Source organism: Alosa pseudoharengus, unplaced genomic scaffold (genome assembly GCF_046254945.1).
Source record: "Alosa pseudoharengus isolate Yale_2024_CS ecotype anadromous, Long Island Sound unplaced genomic scaffold, YU_APseudo_1.1 YU_APseudo_1.1_scf_12, whole genome shotgun sequence".
NCBI classification, from domain to species: Eukaryota; Metazoa; Chordata; class Actinopteri; order Clupeiformes; family Clupeidae; genus Alosa; species Alosa pseudoharengus.
Genome location: NW_027468587.1, coordinates 36,108,374 through 36,128,479, shown reverse-complemented (window position 1 = coordinate 36,128,479; position 20,106 = coordinate 36,108,374). Strand labels below are relative to the sequence as shown.

Sequence of the window (20,106 nt, the reverse complement as noted above, 5' to 3'; positions counted from 1 at the left end):
TATGGTGGTTCACAGCTCATTGGGTTGGATTTCAGGCACTGAATGTAGCCTAATGATCACCAGGGGGAGCCAAGGGACCAGATAAAATGTCAGGGTTTTTGGATGGCAAAATCACAAATCTACAGAACAAGATAAATAAAATAACAATGTTTGCATTTTATAATATAACGTGGGGTGTTCACTAAACGTCTACTATTGTATTGCTCTGCTATCTAATTAGTTAGCCAACTGAGGGTAGTCTAATCTCAATAACTTTTTTACCTATCAACATGGACGATGCGTAATTGATGAAATCTTCATGCTTGTTCTGTTCAACAAGCCTCGAGTTGCCTCGAGTGCTGTCAGTGTCCAGAACTACAGTAAGTATCCTGTTAGTTAACTTAGCTGCCCAGATGGTTTACACACGCTTACGAAGAGCAGAGCATCCTTTCCTAACCCCCCTCCCTCTGCTTCTTTATGGCCCAAGTACTTGTCAATCAAAGCTTAGCCTTTCCCTCTGCTTCACCACGTATATCTGCATCTACCGTGTCACAGTGTTTTTACTGCTGCTTCCGACGATCAGCGATGCGCACGGTCTGATATGAATTGCGAAGCGTCAGCGAGCTTGGCAAAATTTCAAGTACAGGAGGTTACAGGGACGTCGTGAGGAATAAGGACTGGATAGCGAGGCAAGCGCGCTAAAACATTTTGAAGACTCATTTTGGACTTTCTGTGAAAGCGCAGCCACTGAGTTAATCAAGTGAAACAGACCTGTGAGGGTTATCATCACACTGACCGAGATTATACTAATAATGAAGCATATTTGGATACTCCTGGTTTGTTCCGCGCTGGTCTATTTTACGGGAGGAAAGGTAAGGTATTGTTGAAGCGCACGGTTGCCTAATGTCCTTTGTTTTATGGTAGGCTACCTTGTATGACTTGATTGCTCGTGTCTTTGGTATAGGATAGGTTAAAGTTTTTGAAGAAATATTAGCCTATATGTCAGAATGGTTATATATTATTAAATCATACTGCACAAATATTACAACATATTAAATCATACTGGATCAATTATGCTGCTGGTTTGTTAAATTAGACAAGACTATATGTCAGATTCATGAGTAGGCTGTTTGTGGGTGGAAGTGTACAGTAAACGTCTATTTTATACAAAATACACAAACGAATACCAAAATACTGACGGACATAGATACAGCTCTGCTTTTGCCTTTGTAACTGAGTGGCCAACTTTCATTTGAGTTAACGTTACCAGAAAGGTTGCATTCCAGCGTCTGGGTTTAATGGAATCAACAGACTCCCCTCCTCGCTCCTGCAAATAAATTCAATTTTGAGTGGTTTCTGTGAAACCTGATTGTAGTCACGAGACACTGGTCATGATCTAACTGTAGTGCCATGGCCAACCCGCGTATTATGGTTAATGTGGCTAAAATGAATGACTCACCATTCACAAGGCAATTTTCAAACTCCATTATGTCATAGAAACCACAGTCTCTGCTTGCTTGCTTGGTGCTTGTGCAAACTCCCGAACCATCACGTGTTGTCAGTTCCACATGCATCCTTCTCTTCCCTTGGATACAAAGCATACCCCTGTCTTCCAAGCCTCCATACCAACAACCACAAAGAATAACATCTCTCACCTCCAAACTTAAGCGCTGTTTTTCTTGATGTAAAAATAGATGATGCCATTGTTTGGTGTCAACTGTTTTGTTGTTTTGCAAAAAGGTCAGTCACCACTGAGTTGAACCAAAATATTGTCCAGAAAGCTGTTGTCAAGCAAACATTAGGTAACATTAGGTTGGTATTTGGTAGTAGGCTGATTGGTGAGCATTTTACTGTGGTTACTTAGCTTGTGTTGAACAATGCAGGGCAGAGATGGCCAGGATATAATCAGTATAAAATGAGTGTGAAAGACACCTTCAACAGTTGAAAATGACTCACAGAGTAGCCTCCAGTAGTTGCTATTGTCTACTTTACAGATCATATAGGGGGCACATCGATGTGTGAAGTACTCTGCACTCTCATTTCTGTCCAGAGATGAAGCACACAACTCTGGGATCTCTAGACAAGTGGTGTCTGAGGGCCCCTCTCTCATATCCCTCATCACACACAGCTATTTTTTTAAAGAAATAATTGAGCCAACATCAATGTACACATGAATCTATGGTTATTACACAAGTCAATAATGAACTGTTTCCTTTTATTAGGTCTATAGCCAGCCTAGTAATAATAATATGTGATGTGGTTATGACTTTTGAACGGTCACCACATTCCAATCCTCTTTCCCAACACAGGAACAGTTGCTTTAGCATGATTTGCATGGTTCCTAGGGCTATTGAACTATGCTCATTAAAGATAAGGTGACATTATTTTATTCACATTTTCCAAACGCCCCAACTTTCTCAGAATTTGGGTTGTAGCCTAATCAGTCTTACAGTTATTGAATAGATGTCTAACCTTGATGCAGGGTAGTTATTTTAATATAGGCATATTTTCAAAATGGTATTTTTAGCCTTGATTATGGGTGTGACCAAGGTATCATTTGACAGTTTATTTAGCTGGCTGCTCTCAGTTTATTTCTAACATGAACAATGGAGAGAACCATTGCAATAGTTAATGTAGCCAGCAACATGACTTATGGGGCTAAACTGTGTTGTGTAGTTAATGTAGCCAGCCACATGACTTATGGGGCTAAACTGTGTTGTGTAGTTAATGTAGCCAGCAACATGACTTATGGGGCTAAACTGTGTTGTGTAGTTAATGTAGCCAGCCACATGACTTATGGGGCTAAACTGTGTTGTGTGCTCACCTGTCTTTGGAGAGAATTTAGAGAGCTTCCGGTACTTTTGCATGTTAACTAGGGTTGGGTATCGTTTGAATTTGAACGATTCCGATTCCAATTCCGATTTCTTATTTCGATTCCGGTTCCTAGCGATTCTCGATTCCGATTTTTTTAAGAGGCTGGGTCAAAAAAAGTTTAGGATATTTTAAATGAGCTAGCTAACCAACGGTCTTTCTCAGGGTATCTGCACATTTTCCAAGTGCAAATTTAAAGACTTTTAAGACCTTTTCAAGACATCTAAATGAAACTTAAGACTATACCACGGCAAAAAGATATATATGACTGTTTATGCAATAGTTTTTTTTCCTACTAATTTTAACCCCCACCCCATTTTGGATGTCTACAGAAGTTACCAAATATATTTTGGCGAAAGAAAAATAATTGTGTGTGAATTACCTTCAAAGCTATAAATGCCCAATTTAAGGGTCTGGGCTGCTTGCTTTTGAAGCTGGTTGTACATATTTGGTTTTGCTTACTGCTGAGGCTGACTGATCTTCACCTGTGTCTGTAGTAGCCTAGGCTACTTGCCAAAGACATGTGCACTGGACTGGATTCCCTTCAATATTTTTTTCAAAGTTAGACTAAGCTATTTACATATTTGAATAAGCCTACTTTATATAATTTACTATGTGCATCTATTGTCCAATATGCAGCACAGCAAATTAAAGTTAATCCACTACTTTACATTACTTTGCATACCAGTTGTATCTAAACCAACCAAAGCTTGACTGAAACATTGTAAAACCATTGACTTGTTTTAAATGAATTAAGAGACAGGTCCTCCTCGCATGATCCTGCTGAAAACCGCTGGTTTCATCTCAAGCACGCACGTATTATGAACACACGTTTTTATGTAGCCAGTCGCCGACATTCAAAAAATATGCGGTTATAGTTCACAACTTTTGCGACTTTAGCCTACTGGGAAACGCTGGCAAGCAAGCTGCTGGCAGATATTACAGGTAGGCTATTATAACTTAGACAGATATTTTCTTCCCTAGGCTAGGCAAGCAACACGTACACGCTGGAAAGATGCAAACAGATCAACTTAAGTATTTCCTCCTAATTGCGAAACACTGCACATAATTTGACCAACAGTCTTCGCGTCCATATTTTGTGAAACGATGCTGCGTCCGAGCAACGATTTTAGATGCCAAGCGCAACTCCAAAAAGGAGAACAAATGAGCATCCGGCTTGAGGCTGCGCCGGACGCCGGACAGGGCTTTTAAAATCCATATGTCCGGCCTAAATTCAAACGTATGGCCAACCTATCGCTCTTTCTTTCTCTTGCTCATTCTACCGTAGGCTTCCTCATTCCACGTAGGCTACCTGTATATCTCTCTGGCCTCAGCTACACCACGAAAACGTCAGGCAAAAAAACATCGTGAAAAACATCTTCACTCTGCAACCACCCCAGATAGCTGAGGGGCGTTGAATCCACGTTTGTTTGAAGCGGCGGAGGTTGATTCAACGTGGATTCAACGCCCCTGTGCTATCAGGGACTACACTTCCTCCCGTAGCCTAATAGCCTAGTCACTTATACAATTGCGTTTTTTAAATACACGAAACTGGATTGAGACATCACTCGCTCTCTTGCACTCGCTGGCGGTCCCATACGCACATTTAATACCTCTCTTTCGAAAATTCAGTTGTATTTAAGACTATTTAAGGATCCGCGGGAACCCTGCTTTCTGAATGAAATAGTCTGACCTTCTCCATGAATTTTCTATTTTCTAATTCTATTAAACTATGCGCTTCTTCGTTGGTGTTCAGCCGTTTCTTCTTCAGGTCGGCGGACTGGGAATCGAAACTAGGAATCGAAATTTAAACTTTTGAACGATTCCGGGAAAATCGCAAAGATAGTCCCGGTTCCAACCAATACTCGATATTCGATACCCAAGCCTAATGTTAACTTCAACTAATTTAGTCAACAAATTAACATTTAGTTATAACATGAAAAAAATCCAGCTTTTCGAGCCCTGGGACGTCAGTTCCACCCCCTCCCCCAAACACACACACACACACACACACACACACACACACACGCTCCAACACCCATGTGTCTGGGATAAAGCCTAAACAAGGAAGCTAGGGGACACTTTGTCTTTCAGGACTGGCTGATCATTGAATCATTTAAACATTGAAACTAGTTGTAAGTGCCTGTTTATTTAGGACTTTCCCAGGATTACAGTATACGGGTTGGTCAAACTGTAAAACTGAATGAAGGGCTTTGGCAGATGGAAAATGATGGATATGTAAAACTTTGTCCCAGAGTTAACATTTCATATGTAATGTTTTCATATATAAAAGGACTACTACTTTCTTTGACCAGATTTTTTTTGTTTATCTCAGACCATGTCTAACTTTTGGGGTTGGAAAGCTTGTGGATCTTCCTTACTTGCAGTTCTTGCAGAACATCTTAGGAACTCATTGGTCACCTCACAGTTTAGAATGGTTGGGATTGCCATTAGATGTGGCTGGTTGCTCCAAGTGATGTGATAAACAGGCTTGCTGGACTGGGACAGGACTGCACAGGTGACACCATGAGCCTGTGATTAGATTGCACATCAGCCACCGTCTGGCCCACGAGAGCATACAGGTCTGAGTAGACCCAGGTGGACAGCCAGAAGAAAACTATAATTGGATTTTTGTGGAAAAATATTCTGTAATCCTACACTAGCATTGACACTGTTGTGTACAAATGACTAAAACAGTTTAAAACAGTATGGCTGTGACATAATTAAGTTATGACTGTCCTTGTCCATTATTGTCTTTTTCAGACAGTTATTTAATGTAGACACCTGGTTCGGGGGAAAAAAACAGGAATGGTCATAAACATCTGTGATATCACCTGTAAAATCTATTTCTCTTTCATTCGTTAATGAGCATAGCAAATGGGAAGTGAGTGGGAGAGAGGGGTTGGTGGCGTGCTTGACTATCTTTGTGGGAGTGAATGTGTGATGGGAGAGGCCAGGTTCTGCTTTCTGCATCAACCACTCTTTCACATTCATGAAAGAGGAATTTAGCATGGAGCCTGTAGGTGAGAGGGGGTGGGGAGGCTGAACCCTTGCCCGCCACCCTAGCCACGGCGGAGCCCACAACAACAGAGAGGCCAGTGTCCAGTGTTCCTCAGGCTTATCAAAACAAAGTTTGTCTCCTTTACCTTACTGTGTAGGCATTGGGAGGTATCTTAGCTTGTTGTAATACTTGTTCATTTGATAGACATTACATATGGACACTGATGTAATGAATACATTCATGAATTGGAACAGTAATCTCATTTAAGGGCTGTGCCACACTATGGTTGAGATTTGGCCCAGATGAACAGGTTATGATGCTATATGGGCTTTGCCTGGAAGATGAGACCACATCAGTCTCACAGGGCCAAACAGTTGAGCCAGACATTTTGTTTGTAGTTGGTCACCCATCACTGATATTTATATAGATTTCATATACAGCTGTCTCCAAACATAATTATAGGTTGTTTAGAAGACCCCTTGCTGCTCCCCTGAATGGCCTATTTAAAACTGGTTTAAAAAGGGACTGAGAAAATTGCTTACTGTTAATTCAGAAGAAAACATCTGCTGAGCAGTGTGTACTGAATGTGACCTTGAACTTCTGCTGTGTGTGTTTCTGTACAACTGGTGTCATGTATGTGTGCTCTGGATGGTCATGTGGTGATCAGCAGTCCGACCTGGACACGCAGTTCTAACTCAGTCCCACGTCCTTATTCAGATCCACATCTACATACTTTGTACAGTCATACCTATGTGTGTTTTCTTCCACGTCTTTCTGTATATTTAAATATATATTTCTCCCAGAATATACATTTTCCTAAGTCTGTTCTATCCCCATGTATGCTTTTTCTCCGTACAGTCCGTCCCCAGAGGAGATTAATTGTACTACAAACAAAACCTATATTGACCATTTGCTCACTCGTATGTTATGCAAGTCTGTTGACCGTGTGCGAAGCCCAGGCTGCAGACAGAACCCCTGTGGGTGGACTGGGCTGACGTCTCTGTCCCCTGCCTTGCATAAACCCCCATATATGGATGGCTTTGCTTTTCCTCAGGAAATGGGGCCGTCCAGGCCAGATGGTTTTTGTATATAGCACAGCTGTGCATGTTTCCTCTCAGCAGCGCTCATTGTTGACCATATCTCAGTCGAGATAAGACAAAACGAGCCCGGCTGGCCAGCCTGCCTGCACACCTCGGCTCTGCTCTCGGAGATGGAAGGCTGCTGTGCTGTGTGTTTCCGCAGCAGCCCCACAAGCACCACTCTGTCAAGGGGGATCCCGTGCTCTGGCCACTCACTTCCTGTACAGGGACAGTCAGTACCTTTCAGTCAATAAGGCTTTCAGGTGCTGAGGCCTGTACTATCTATGTCAGTGTTTCTCAAACTTTTTCAGACCAAGGACCACTTAACCAAAAAATAGAAACCTCACGGACCACCTACCTGTAATAGGTATAGCTAAAAAAAAACAGTAGACCTACTTCGACAGTATATTACACAATAGGCATACTCACTGAACAACCTTGCTTATTGTCTTGGCACCTTGCTTATTGTGTCAGATGATTCATATGATTTAAACTGGCATAGGTTACATAGAGTGTTGCAGAACTGTTTGGATTTACATAGGCTACAAGTTGGTTCAATATTCCAAACAACTAGGCTAATTTATATTTTACCACGTCTGCCCACGGACCACTTGGGATAGCTTGCGGACCACCAGTGGTCCCCGGACCACACTTTGAGAAACACTGATCTATGTCATTAAGAAACGATGAATGTCTCTCATACTAATTTACTTTGTTCCGTGTGCTATCATTATATATTTAATATCTATTGTAGGTTTATCATTTTTTAGGTTTATAATTTTTCAAGTGAAACTACTTCAATAGTGTTTGGTGTATCACAGGAACCTGTCATTTGTGACACTCATATTTAAAAACAAAAACATAGCTGTTTAACTCCCTGACTACACTTAAAATGGAATGAGTGGGTTCAAACACACTCACTGAACAGTCCACCAGTGTTTGGTGTGCCAATCCATCTTTACATTCTTTCTGCCAAATTACTCCGCTCTGTTCAAACCCGAGATTAGCCCATATCTCACTAATGTGTTTTCCAGAATTGAGGGGAAAATAGTGTTCTGGCCACTTTGCAGTACCCACTCCAGTACACATGGAAAACAATTGAATGTGGGTGTGCTTAGACTCCACCGATGAGAGAGATGTGTGAACAAGCTGCAGTCAGATTCAGAGGTGCAGTATATAAAAAGATTTTCAGGACCACTTGGAGGAAATGGACACTCAACTTTGAGTTTAAGCCTTGTGCTCACATGCACAGCTATGAGAGCGGAGAGCCATTTGGACACGTTCTTGTAACATCAATAGTCTCTAGTGCTCACTGGTTAGAGTTGGGCTCCAGTGTCTAGTGAGCATAGCATGGCCTTGGGGGCTACCTATTGAAGTCCTTCATCTCTCTGGTGAAGAGGAATGGAGATAGAGATGTTTGCAGAGAAGGAAGTGCCCTGAACCGGTGATGTGTTTAAGAATGTTTTTTTTTTTATGCAATAGTTGGAAACACATGGTCTCCAAAATTAACCATAATGCAGTTTTTATATAAGAATATTAGTTTGTTTAGATTAACTCCTCACCTGCCAAGCAGGCCATGTCCAATGTTTGGGGCCTTGGTCAAAAGGAGTAATACTGCACCTAATACTACCACCAATGATCCAAAAAATAACCATATAGGTCCTTATGCTTGATCACATGACAGACAGAAACATGGAACCGAGCTGCAGATTTGCCATTAAGGGTTTAAAAACACAAGCTGCCATAAGGGCCTCAACGTTTGGGTGTGGTCTGCTTAGCAGGTTAGGGGCCAATCTGAACAAATTCTTATGAATCGTCTTTCATATATGTTGAAAAAGTTGCCTGATTCTGAGAAGTTGAACGTGCACACAGAATTCACAATGACTATGGAAGGGGAGGAAAATTGGAACGTTCTGCAAAATTTTAGTCTAAGAAAAAAAACTGTCAGTGCTTATTTATACTTTTTATCTGATGCAAGTCACATCCTATGATGCCGATCAAACCTCATCATTGACTTCAAAGATAAATTTACAGGGAGGTATTTCACAGTCAGTATTACTTGAAGTTTGAACTGTTTTAGTACAAACATGGTTGTCCCTTTTCTCATGCTCTGCTAAAATTATACCTCCAATCCAATCCAAAATAATCATTATGCATCAACACGGTTTGGCAGTTCCTTCCACCATTCTGTCCTAAGACTTTGACTTTACAATAGAAAAGGCGAGCATGGTGCTTATTACACTTTTCTTGAGAAACATAAGTTGGCAGTGTGACCAGTGTCCAAACCCTGGGGGGATGGGGGGATGCTAGTTCATGTCTACAATATGCCATGCAGAGATGGAGTTTGATCTGATATAGATGTAGATTTCTTATCCTACACTAAGCTGCTATGTCTACCCACGCAGTGTTACCACAACACTATGTATATATCTTCCTCTCCCGTCTCTTTCTTGTGCTGCATGACATTTGCCCTTTATCAGACCAAAAGCTTGTCTGGAATTCAAGACTTATTGTCGAGCCAAGATCTTTTCTTCCAGGGCCAAATATTTGTGGGTTTGAGGTTTAGCAAATGTTTGCGACGTTCAACAGGTCAAGGAAGGGTCCTTCACAGAGTTGAACTGCTCCTATGCAAGTTGTTATTTCAGTTGCTTTATGTGACAAGGGATGTAAATCTAAAAATGTATCAAGCATCATCAAAATACCTCTGTCACTCATTGGCGAAGTAAGTAAAAGTTCTGACACTGCAGCACGGCCTGTGAAAGGTCTTTGTAGAGAGGTCTAGAGCTAGGAAGCATACCATGCATGCTTTTTACTGCAACACATAGGTTATGGAGGATCCAGCTGTAAATCTCAGGGCCGTTATGCTTCCTAAGGCAGCGTGATTGGCAAGACGCCAGCACAACAGCAGGAGGGATAGGCATCAGGATAAGCATGTGCTGATAGTGAAAACAAGCTTTCTTAGAATAGCTTCTAAACCCAAGATTCAGACGCATACACACACACACCCATACACATCCATACACACACACACACACACACACACACACACACACACACACACACACACACACACACACACACACACACACACACAGAGTGTTTATCATCTGTGTTGATGTCCAGTGCGTGGTTTTTTTGGATTCTGTGGCATCTTTCAGACACGGAAGGCTCTTGCTATGACGACAGACATTTTTCCGGTTTGAGAGCCAAAAATGTATTTATTTTCTTTTGGTTCCTTCCAAGCTGACAATTCCTTAAGCGTGAGGTGAGGTAAGACTGCAGCGTGAGCAGTCTGAGCCAAGTCAGCCCCTTCACCCCGGCCAGCGCTGCACCTGTATTTGTGGAAGCATATTAACAATAGCAGACATGCCAGTGCTCTGAATGGGCTGCATTTACCGGCGTCTACTGCTCAGCAGCACATTTGAGACAGTGTGTGTGTGTGTGTGTGTGTGTGTGTGTGTGTGTGTGTGTGTGTGTGTGTGTGTGTGTGTGTGTGTGTGTGTGTGTGTGTGTGTGTGTGTGTGTGTGTGTGTGTGTGTGTGTGTGTGTGTGTGTGTGTGTATGTGTGTATACACGTGCATGTGCTTGTGTGTTCATGGATATATTGTGTGTACATTTTTGCTGCTGGATTAGCTCTGCACCATCCATGATTCGTTTTGTCATCCCAAACATCTGGACTCCCTTGACGTATTGTAAATAATTTGGTATGCTGAAGGATTGACAAAATGGCTTATGTTGTAAAAGATGCCTGATGTTCTATACTACATAAATAGTTTCACCACGTAATAGTTATGTCCCAAAGAACACAATATGAAGCAGCATGTAACTGTCAGTGAATCACTGTAAATCCATGTTTCAAATAACCTTCAGCCCAAGTTCTGTCTCAAGCCCTCAGTGGAATATACCTCCTTCCTGTTTTTCTGATCTCTGGTCATGTTGCCTTTGTCAACTGGACACTATTACAGTAGCACTAAATATGTCTGCTGACGCCAGTCAGTGGTGTGAACAGCCCAGGCCCCCATGGGGCTGCCCCGACCTGTGCCTGAGTCTAATGGGAGACAGCAGGCAGACCGCTGGGTTTGGGGAATCACTGAGTAATCGCCATTGTTAGCCTGAGCTCAGCCCTCCTCCTTCATTTTCCACTAGATGTGGCAGTGCGCGAGTCATGGAGTGCTGTCTGTCTGTGGGAAATGGGAGACGCAGACTACAGGGCCACGGCTGGGGGAACGCACAGGAAATAGACTGGCCTCTTTCATATTGAGATGACATTAGATGCAGTCGGCTCAGTGGATCGCCTGGAATGTGTGAAGAGGCAGCTTATGGTGGAATAATTGTATTACTTCAGCTTCAGGGCGTCAAGGTCTGGATGAGATGGGCTTCACCAACCAAGTGTTTCAAAGATGCAGTCCAGTAGGCCAAAATTGAAGAGGCCCACTTTAGTAGCTTTGGATTAATTACACCACATTTACTTGAAGTAGTTTTGGACTACTAAGTGGCCTGTGTATCCCAGCCTGGACAACATGTCCAGCCGTAGTGTCAATCTTTGTGAAGAAGAATGGGCCAGAGCTTTCTTCCACCTGTGCTTTGAGAGGTAGTGATAACCCTCGAGACCAGACCGACTCAAAGAACAGGCTGTACTGTGCTCTCCACTGATTGATATCTGCTTGAAGACTTACTAGACGCAGTGATGCTGCAGATAAGGCACTTTAAAAGACAATGCTTGGCTATGGTTGGTGTTGGAAGAAAAATAATATCATTCTGGTGTCAGAATGGGACCGTGCACAGATTCGCCTGACTGGTTCCACTGCAGCATTACTTCCACAGCTTTACCAAGGGCATCTCAGTAGGAGATGGATGCTGCAGTGTGTACACAGTATCATTGGCTACACTGCTGATATAATATACAGCCTTTATGGTGAATTATAGTGAAGCGTTTGAAAGTAAAAGTACATTTTTAAAAAGTACTAAAAGTACTGTTTCAGCTATTAACTATTTCAATATTACAGGCTGTAACTTTAAGTTCATATAAAAAATCTTTCTTAGACAAGGCCTTTGCTGATACCATTTAAAAGTCGTGACTGTCTCATTCTAAGAGTCCAGGTGAACAGAGTACGCTTCAGGCCGATGTATTTCCCATACAGGTGCTGAAAATGTCCGTGCCTGTACGTCATGTGCAGGACACATGAAAAGCTGTTGTTTCAGTGGTGGTGCACTTCTAGGTTTTGACAGGTGAGCCGACTGGAAGGGTGGCTGGTGGGGAGGTGGAGGTGGGGGTGAGGTGTGGACAGGGGCCGGGGTTGTGTGAGGGTGTGTGGTGCTTGCACATCCAGGGAGAGGGCGGTCTCAGAGCTGCACACAATGGCAGGCCTGTGTCCTCGTGGCTCAGGTCCATCCCAGGAATGCACTCCTCAGATCACCTACAAACACACACATCTCCGCCTCCAGCACACCCAAAGAGAGCACACACACAGTTAGAGGAGAAAGAGAGAGAGAGAGTGTGTGTGTGTGTGAGCTGTGCATCCATGGTTAGAGTGTGCATCAGTTTAAACCCATTCCCCATTCTGACCTTCTCTCCCCTGTTTCTGTTTCTCTGATTTGGGCTTGGCCAGGCACTCTAAACAAGGTTGGATTCTACCACCTCAAAACTTGCATCTTTTCACTAAGAATAAGTGATGTTGCAAGCTACAAGTGGCAATATATTAAGTTACAGTTTTCTCAGTCGCTTTGGTGGATTTCTTCCAATCTTCCAATCTACAACAGCACATGCTTTAGCACATCCATCCAACTGATTATGTTCAAATGTCTGCTGTTGTTTACATTTTCATTTGCTACTGTCATGTTGGTCAAAATGCAGTGTTCTAGTTCCGTGCTGAATAGTCCTACCCTATAAAACAAATAGGCCTTTCAACACAATCAAGCCATTACATGCAGAAATGAAGTGGTGTTTCCTATCTTTTACTATACATTTATTTGCTTTCCTTTGCACAATCTTGCAAAAGGTTTTGCTTTCTTTATACTATAATAATGTTTGTCAACAAATTGTAGTACGAACAGTACAGTAAAAATTTTGAAACATATCCAGTCCCTACAAAAATCAATCCCCCCACAAAATAACATGTAACTTTGCAGCTTTTATATAAATAGCTATGTCACACAGAAAAAAGTACTTCCTTGTCGGTTTTTCATTAGGAAAAGTTACAGTTACAAGTTACAGAGTAAACGGTCATATTGACAATGTGACGAAGCAATCTGATTACCTTGACCATGACCAATGACATAAGGACTTGTCATTCTGATTGCACTGACCGTTTCATTGGCATAAATACTTGTTTTGAGACATAAACTAAGCATTTTGAGCAAAATACACGCTTTTGCAGGTAACCCACTATGTGGTGCAGTAAGTTTGCGCTAACTATTTTGAGAAATGCACTAACTGTTGTGCAAACGTTAATGATGATTCGAGAAATGTACCAAAGCGACTGAGAAAATCTGCAATACAACTAATACACAACCACAATACCACAATGATGATGTTGTGTGTTATCGCAAAAAAAGGCATAGTTGGACTATGGATAGTATGTTGATACCAATGCACTAAGAAAGACTTGTGCTTTTGTTATTTGTGTTATTTATGTGGTGCAGTAGCCAACATTAATGCAGCACACACATACAGTAGGATAGGATTCTAAAGAAAATAAACTAGCCATATATTTAGGCAGTGAAAGTCAGACCCCCCCCGCCCCCCCTCCATGATGCCCAGTGGGGAGACCAGTGGCAGGCAGCTCAGTGTGCTGCGAGATCCTTCAGCTCCCCATGGAGGCCTGCCATTCAGCACAAGGCTGTGGAGATTCTGTAACATTGCATATCACTCTGTGTTTTATGCTCCCTCAGCCCCACACATGCTATTTATATTCAGCTCATAGACTAGGCAGTTGCCCCTGGGAAGCCTTTAGAAGATGTGGAAATATGTTTCTTTGGTGCTCAATAGATACATAAAATCGTTTATTATTCATAATGGGGATCTGTGTATTCTTAGTGCTTTGTCATTTTGTGTGTGTGTGCGTGTGTGTGTGCGTGTGTGTGTGTGTGTGTGTGTGTGTGTGTGTGTGTGTGTTTGTCGTTGTATTTGTGTGATGAATGACATGCATCATGGCTCTGTCTGAGAGAGGAGATTCTCCAGACACACTCAGCTGTCAAATACTTACTGGTACAATCACACACACACACACACACACACAACATGCGCGCACGCTCACACACACGTGCACAGTGTACACACATTTACACACATACACAGAGAGAGAGAGAGAGAGAGAGAGAGAGAAGGCTTAAATGGCTTTATTTAAACATCTCTCTCCTTTCAGCCTGGGCCCTGTATTGTGCCGGTTTAATCATCTTTCTCCCTCAGTGCGTCTGAAAGGCAGGGTGACTGGCCTCATGCTATTGTGCGTTCCCTGCCCTCTTTTGAAGCCAGACTCTTTGGCTTTTCTCTTCTTAGACCCTGTTTATCTGTCGTTCTTTTCACACTACCCAAGCAAAGTCTGGAAAATGGCACTCATCTCTTTAGTGTCAATGTTTATTTGTTGAGTGAATACACAGATAATCAAGGATGGACACACACACACACACACACACACACACACACACAATCACTCACACACATAGACAGTGTGTCAGCTGTCTGGCTAGTAGCAGCAGCAGTACAAAGCAGAGCAGGAAGAGGGGTCATAGTTTAAGAAAAACAGACATGGCAGCCTGTGTCATCCTCCAAAACACTATCAGTCATCAGTGATGATGGGGTCTGCCCCACAGCTCTTCCATACGCACTCCTACAGTGTAAAGCAAGTACATTTCCTAAGGGATGAACAGTCGTACATTTTGAAATGTGGAGTGTAAATGTTTTGAGAGGGGGCTCCATGTCTGGGAAGGAGACTTTTGTTTTGAAGGAGAAAGTCAAACATTCCTCTCTTTCTCAGCTGTTTCTAGGGAAACTATGGTGTGGAGCTGAACGTCTTATTTTTGTTTGTGTGCCATAGAAGAGTGGGCTTCCTGCGCACCACCAAACCTCCCTAGCTTGTATTGTACTTTTGCCTATATGATAACATCCAAATAGTTAATGGCTATCAATAGTTAAAGCAACACTATGTAGTTATTTTACCTTGAAATAACAGCTTCAAACGTATCACTCTACACTTCTGACTTCTGACATTGCCAATGTGCCCCCGATATGCCTGGCATTGCACTGTGTAACATTGTTGTGATGGGTAGGAGCATGGGCCTTTTTGTCGGCTTTAGCCCCTTAGCATTAAATGGATATCCAGTACCTCGAAAACTGATGAAAAGGGAAATTGCTACAGTGTTCTTTTAATTATCCCTTGTAAGCTGAGAGAACTTTGGCTGTGGAATCAGTGGCACGGTAAAGCTGTTGAGTGGCTTTGGGCCTGCCTGCTTACTTTTGAGCGGGTAAATGGCAGAACAGTCTACCTTAGGGCCTGTAATGAAAAACACTGCCCTGTTCAGCCATGTGAATAATCTACACTGTTGTGCTTCCAGGTCAGAGCACAGTCTCCTTCCACTGTGGATGACCTGTACCTGGAAGACCAGGCGTCTGGCGATTTCCCTGTAGACGACGATGACTTCAACTCTGGCTCGGGATCGGGTAAGAGTTACATACACACACACACACACACACACTCCTGACTAAATCTTTCAGTGGAAAAACCTGGAAAGACTGCTTTGGGTGTAATAGTCCTATCATGTTATATTCTGCTATTGCTTCAACTTAGAACCAGATTGCTATGCATGTGGCCAAATGCATGACATCATGGGAAGCACTTCCAAGATGAACAAACTGGGTCAGGCGGAGCAATCGTCTCTGCCACGTGTGAATTAAGCTTCACATGTTGCTGGATACAGTCTGTTTGTTTTTACAGTAAAAGTGCAATGGATCATGAATGAATAAAGTCATTTTACAGTCAGTGGCGCTGAACATATGCCATATGTTATTTCTGGACATGTGAGGGTAGCAGAGCTGGAGAGGCCTCAGATGTGGCTCTCGCTCACACACCTGGCTCTCAGGGTCCCATAACGAGACGGATGTGTCCAGGACCGCTGCACTCTGAACTGCTTCTGGCATGTTGCTTAAAACCAAACCATGTTGTCTCACTGCAGAGACTTGCTTCATCATGCCAGTCAGAGTTCTGAAGTCCTACACCTGAAGTCAGAAATGCAGAAATGTCGTGTTAGTTAGTCAGGTTCACCTAAGGGTTATCATGAGAAAGGAATAAAATGTGCTTTTAAAAAGCTTTGTTTTTCTTATTGGTCTATCAAACTCTAAAGACCTCCCATGCTCTCACCATACAGCGGTGAGGTTATGCTGCTGACTGTGAAAGGAATTTTCTCTGTTATTAGATAAGTTTCCAACGTTTTGCCTTTGGCCTCTCTAAGTTTACTGCCATTTCTCTCATGCTATCGGATTTGCTTGGAGATTGCTGGTTCTGCTGTGGTCCTTTTGGCTGTGGTTTGAGTTTACTGGCTGGTCCGTCTGCTATTGGCTCATCTTGTCTTTTATTCCCTGAACTGAAAAAGCCATGGGTTGACATATCTTGCTGTCAAAAGCCATGGGTTGACATATCTTGCTGCACAGTGATACTATTGGCTGTACCCTGTGCTGAGTTTCACTACTCTGCTGTTACAGCTTGGAGGATTTCTTTTATATGCTGTAAGGGTTTTGTCGGTGAAGTAGCTGGCTTTGTTGTCAGGTCACTGGTCTTGTGTTGAGACTGCTGGTCATGCTGTGATCACACTAGCTGTGCGCTGGGGCTTCTCCCGCTGCTGCCAGACAACAGGGACGACAATGTGAGGAGCAGACAGATGTTTGTCTTGCGGTCGCGTGCGGTCAGCCAAGACCAGTACAGTCGGCCAACAGATGTCTGCTGGAGAGCTCCTCTATTATTTATGGAACTTTATTACATTCCTTACCTCAGTCTGTTACAGTATGCAGGCTGAGCTTGTTGATATATACACACACACACACACACACATACCTAGGAAGGGTACATATATGCACTGCACACACACAGACACACACACACACCCTCACACACATACTCAACTGTTAGAGCAAGGGGATGATAATATGATATGATAAGTTTATGGCCAGCTAGCATATATGTTGATGAAAATGTGTCATCTATGCCCTCTAAATGAATACATGTCAAATACACGCACAAACACACCATAGACCAATATGGTCAGGCATTGTATACAATGGTGCTGAAATGGTTTTCTAGGTGCAAGTTTAATATGTAGCTGTTCCTGACTATATAACCCTGACTAATTTGGTTAAATAACACCCAATTTTCTTTCATTGTTCAATTCTTGTGTATGTACCTGGTATTTCAGGATACAGTGACGATGAGGACGAGGCGATGACCAGGAGGATTGTGTATGGCACTCCAGAGCCTGAAGCGTCCCCAGACGCCACCTCCCCCAGCACAGACACGGCCACCAGCCAGGAGACTTTCACAGAGACCACAGAGGATGACACCACAGAGGAAACAGGCCTGGGAACGGAGGTGCGTCTCTCACCTTCATCTTGGTTTTGTTGTGTAGCATTTGCACAGGGGCTTTCCAAGCCTCCAACCTATGCTGCTGCGTATGCTTATAGTTAGCCATTCTATTCACGTACAGGACATACAGGAACCGGTAAGCTACGATAAAAAATGACATCCTGTATTTCCTGCCATTTTGTTTTGGGGGTTTCCTGTCTCACAGCAATGGCCTGCTTCCTGGGGTTTTGACACCATTTGCCCCCTTTGTTTCGCCCAGGCACCGCTGGAGGCGACGGAGGACTCGCTTCTGGAGGCTGAGCCGAGCGGAAGCCCCGTTGACCGCAGTGTGGAGCGAAACGAGGATTTGCATGATGTCCGCTCAGAAAACCTCTTTCAGAGAACTGAAGTGCTGGCAGGTGTGCATCTTAGAATCTCATATTTTTCAAGTGTATCCCCTCTCAATGTTATTCCCATCATTAATTCAAAAAAGAACAAACATCTTAACTGCGATTGCATGATAAACAACATTGTAGGATATACTGTAGCTGTGATTATATACTGACCTTTTTATGATTTGTGTGCTTTTCTTGGCTGACTGCGTATCTATGTGTCTGTGTCTCAGCGGTTATTGCAGGAGGAGTTATCGGCTTCCTATTTGCCCTCTTCCTCATTCTGCTCCTGGTCTACCGCATGAGGAAGAAAGATGAGGGAAGCTATGACCTTGGGGAGCGCAAGCCCCCCATCTCAGCCTACCAGAAGGCCCCTACCAAGGAGTTTTACGCTTAAAGACTTTGGCCTCAGTCCATGAAAACATCACCACAACAAAATGTCTCTAGACTGAGAAACCATTACATGATGCCTTGGCATAAGGAATTTATTAACACAGATTTCTTTCAAGCCAAATAGGGCATAATTTATCAAAAAACTTCATTTTTTAAAAAACAATGTTTGTATTTTTTGCCATTGTTGGAGGAGTAAGTTTAAATGTGACAGTGACATTTCATATGAGTCATGTTTAGTTGTGGACTACTTTTAAAATGTAGAGCTACATATTTGTGTTTATAAGAACAAAAATGGAATTTATGGAATATAATGTGTTGTACTATCATTTCTAATTCATATCTGTCATTGATATTGAATATTTTATTAACATTTTGAGGACAAAATTGTCAATACTGTTCAAAGAATCTATTACTTGTCTATAGAAACAGGAAATGGCAGGATATGCTTTTCTCCTTTAAGGGTACAACAAGTTTTGTGTGATTTTTTTCAGTCCACTAAAGGCTTGTCCAATTTTCCTTTGCTATATGCAGGCTTATTTACTTTCACACATGCATCATGTGTGCATCATGTAAAAAGTCATCATTAAGATGTTTGTACATGCTGCCTTGCGTTCCTGTACACTTAGCCAATCAACTCCTCCGAAGTGTTCTTCATGGATGGATGAAGTGCACATCAAGCACAGGGTGCTTTTTGCTGATCACAAAAAAATGAGGCACAGCGAAGCGTCTAGATGTGCCTGCCAAAGTGCTCAGAGATTGAAGGGTAAACCAAGTGTGGGTAGCGGGGTCAGGCTTTTTGCTGAGAAATTGCAGATGAATTGAAACACAGCTGGTCTTAAATATACTTGAAAATGACCAGGAACATTCCCTTCTCCCAGTATCCCACATCTGCTTCCATACCTTCAACTAGGTATTTTCAGTTTGTTCTGCAGCTTTTAACGGTTTGCTTAATTCTTTCATTTGAGTTGTTGAGTGTCATTGCTTTGTGGGGTGAACATTTTAAAGACTGCCCTTTAATAAAAAAATGTTTTTTTAATTAAAAGTAAATGTTTCTGTGTAGCACTCAAGGTCTCTGAATAGGCTGACCAAAGACTGTGTCTTAATTATCAAGGCCAATATTGCCTCATGAGAAGTGAAGGACGATTTGGTATTAATTGTACATGTCCAAGGAGATCACGCCTCATGATGCTGGATAAGAGTCTATACTAATGACTGTATCACTTTGTCACTTGTGGTCTGCATGTAATAGATTGAAATGATTAACTGTAATACCACAAATCTGTTGGAGGTTAAACCCCTCTATGAGATGTCTCCTAGTCAGTATTAGCACACTGAGGTACATGCTTGCCCCTTTTCATTTCTGTATTGGTACAAATTTCATAATAGCAGTCTCGGTGTTGAGATTGGCTGTTTGGTTTAAGATTTCTTTTTCTTAATCTATCATATTTTTTGACCTGACCAGTTTAGTCTGTATATTTTAATACACAATAATTTATAGATGAGATTAATTTATATACAACATAATCTGTGTTATAATGATAAAAATGTATGTTCTCAGTCCTTAAAGTGCCTACAGTTCTGAAATAAACATGGGAGATGTGTACAAACATGTGTGATGTGGAGTGATGCTGTATGAATACAACAATGTGGGACGGAGTGCAGGGTGTGAAAAAGGTAACCCCACTGAGCCATTGATCTCTACGAGCTGTGATGAGCATATGCAAAAGGTCCAGGCCAGCTGCTCCCACATAAAGCACAAGGTAAAAGTAGGCCTATCCACTTCTGTGAAAGGGTATCATCATCATCATCACCACCATCATCATCACCACCAATTGGAATCC

The 20,106-nt window shown here is 42.4% G+C and overlaps 1 protein-coding gene across 1 annotated transcript; it reads left to right on the top strand.

Moving 5' to 3' along the window:
• Positions 1 to 529: 529 nt before the first annotated feature.
• On the top strand, positions 530 to 19,872 carry LOC143119553 (syndecan-2-like). Its single transcript, XM_076281132.1, has 5 exons — positions 530 to 851; positions 15,484 to 15,589; positions 17,335 to 17,507; positions 17,761 to 17,899; positions 18,106 to 19,872. Exons 1-5 carry the CDS (start codon positions 792 to 794, stop codon positions 18,267 to 18,269), a joined length of 642 nt encoding a protein of 213 aa, XP_076137247.1. The 5' UTR covers positions 530 to 791; the 3' UTR covers positions 18,270 to 19,872.
• Positions 19,873 to 20,106: the final 234 nt, after the last annotated feature.

What these genes read in the sequence shown, in the direction of transcription:
- LOC143119553 (XM_076281132.1), top strand. Translation starts at nt 792, where the DNA reads ATGAAGCATATTTGGATACTCCTGGTTTGTTCCGCGCTGGTCTATTTT. An exon ending in CAACTCTGGCTCGGGATCGG is followed by an intron (nt 15,590 to 17,334) that starts GTAAGAGTTACA and finishes CTGGTATTTCAG; the next exon opens with GATACAGTGACGATGAGGAC. An exon ending in GAGAACTGAAGTGCTGGCAG is followed by an intron (nt 17,900 to 18,105) that starts GTGTGCATCTTA and finishes TCTGTGTCTCAG; the next exon opens with CGGTTATTGCAGGAGGAGTT.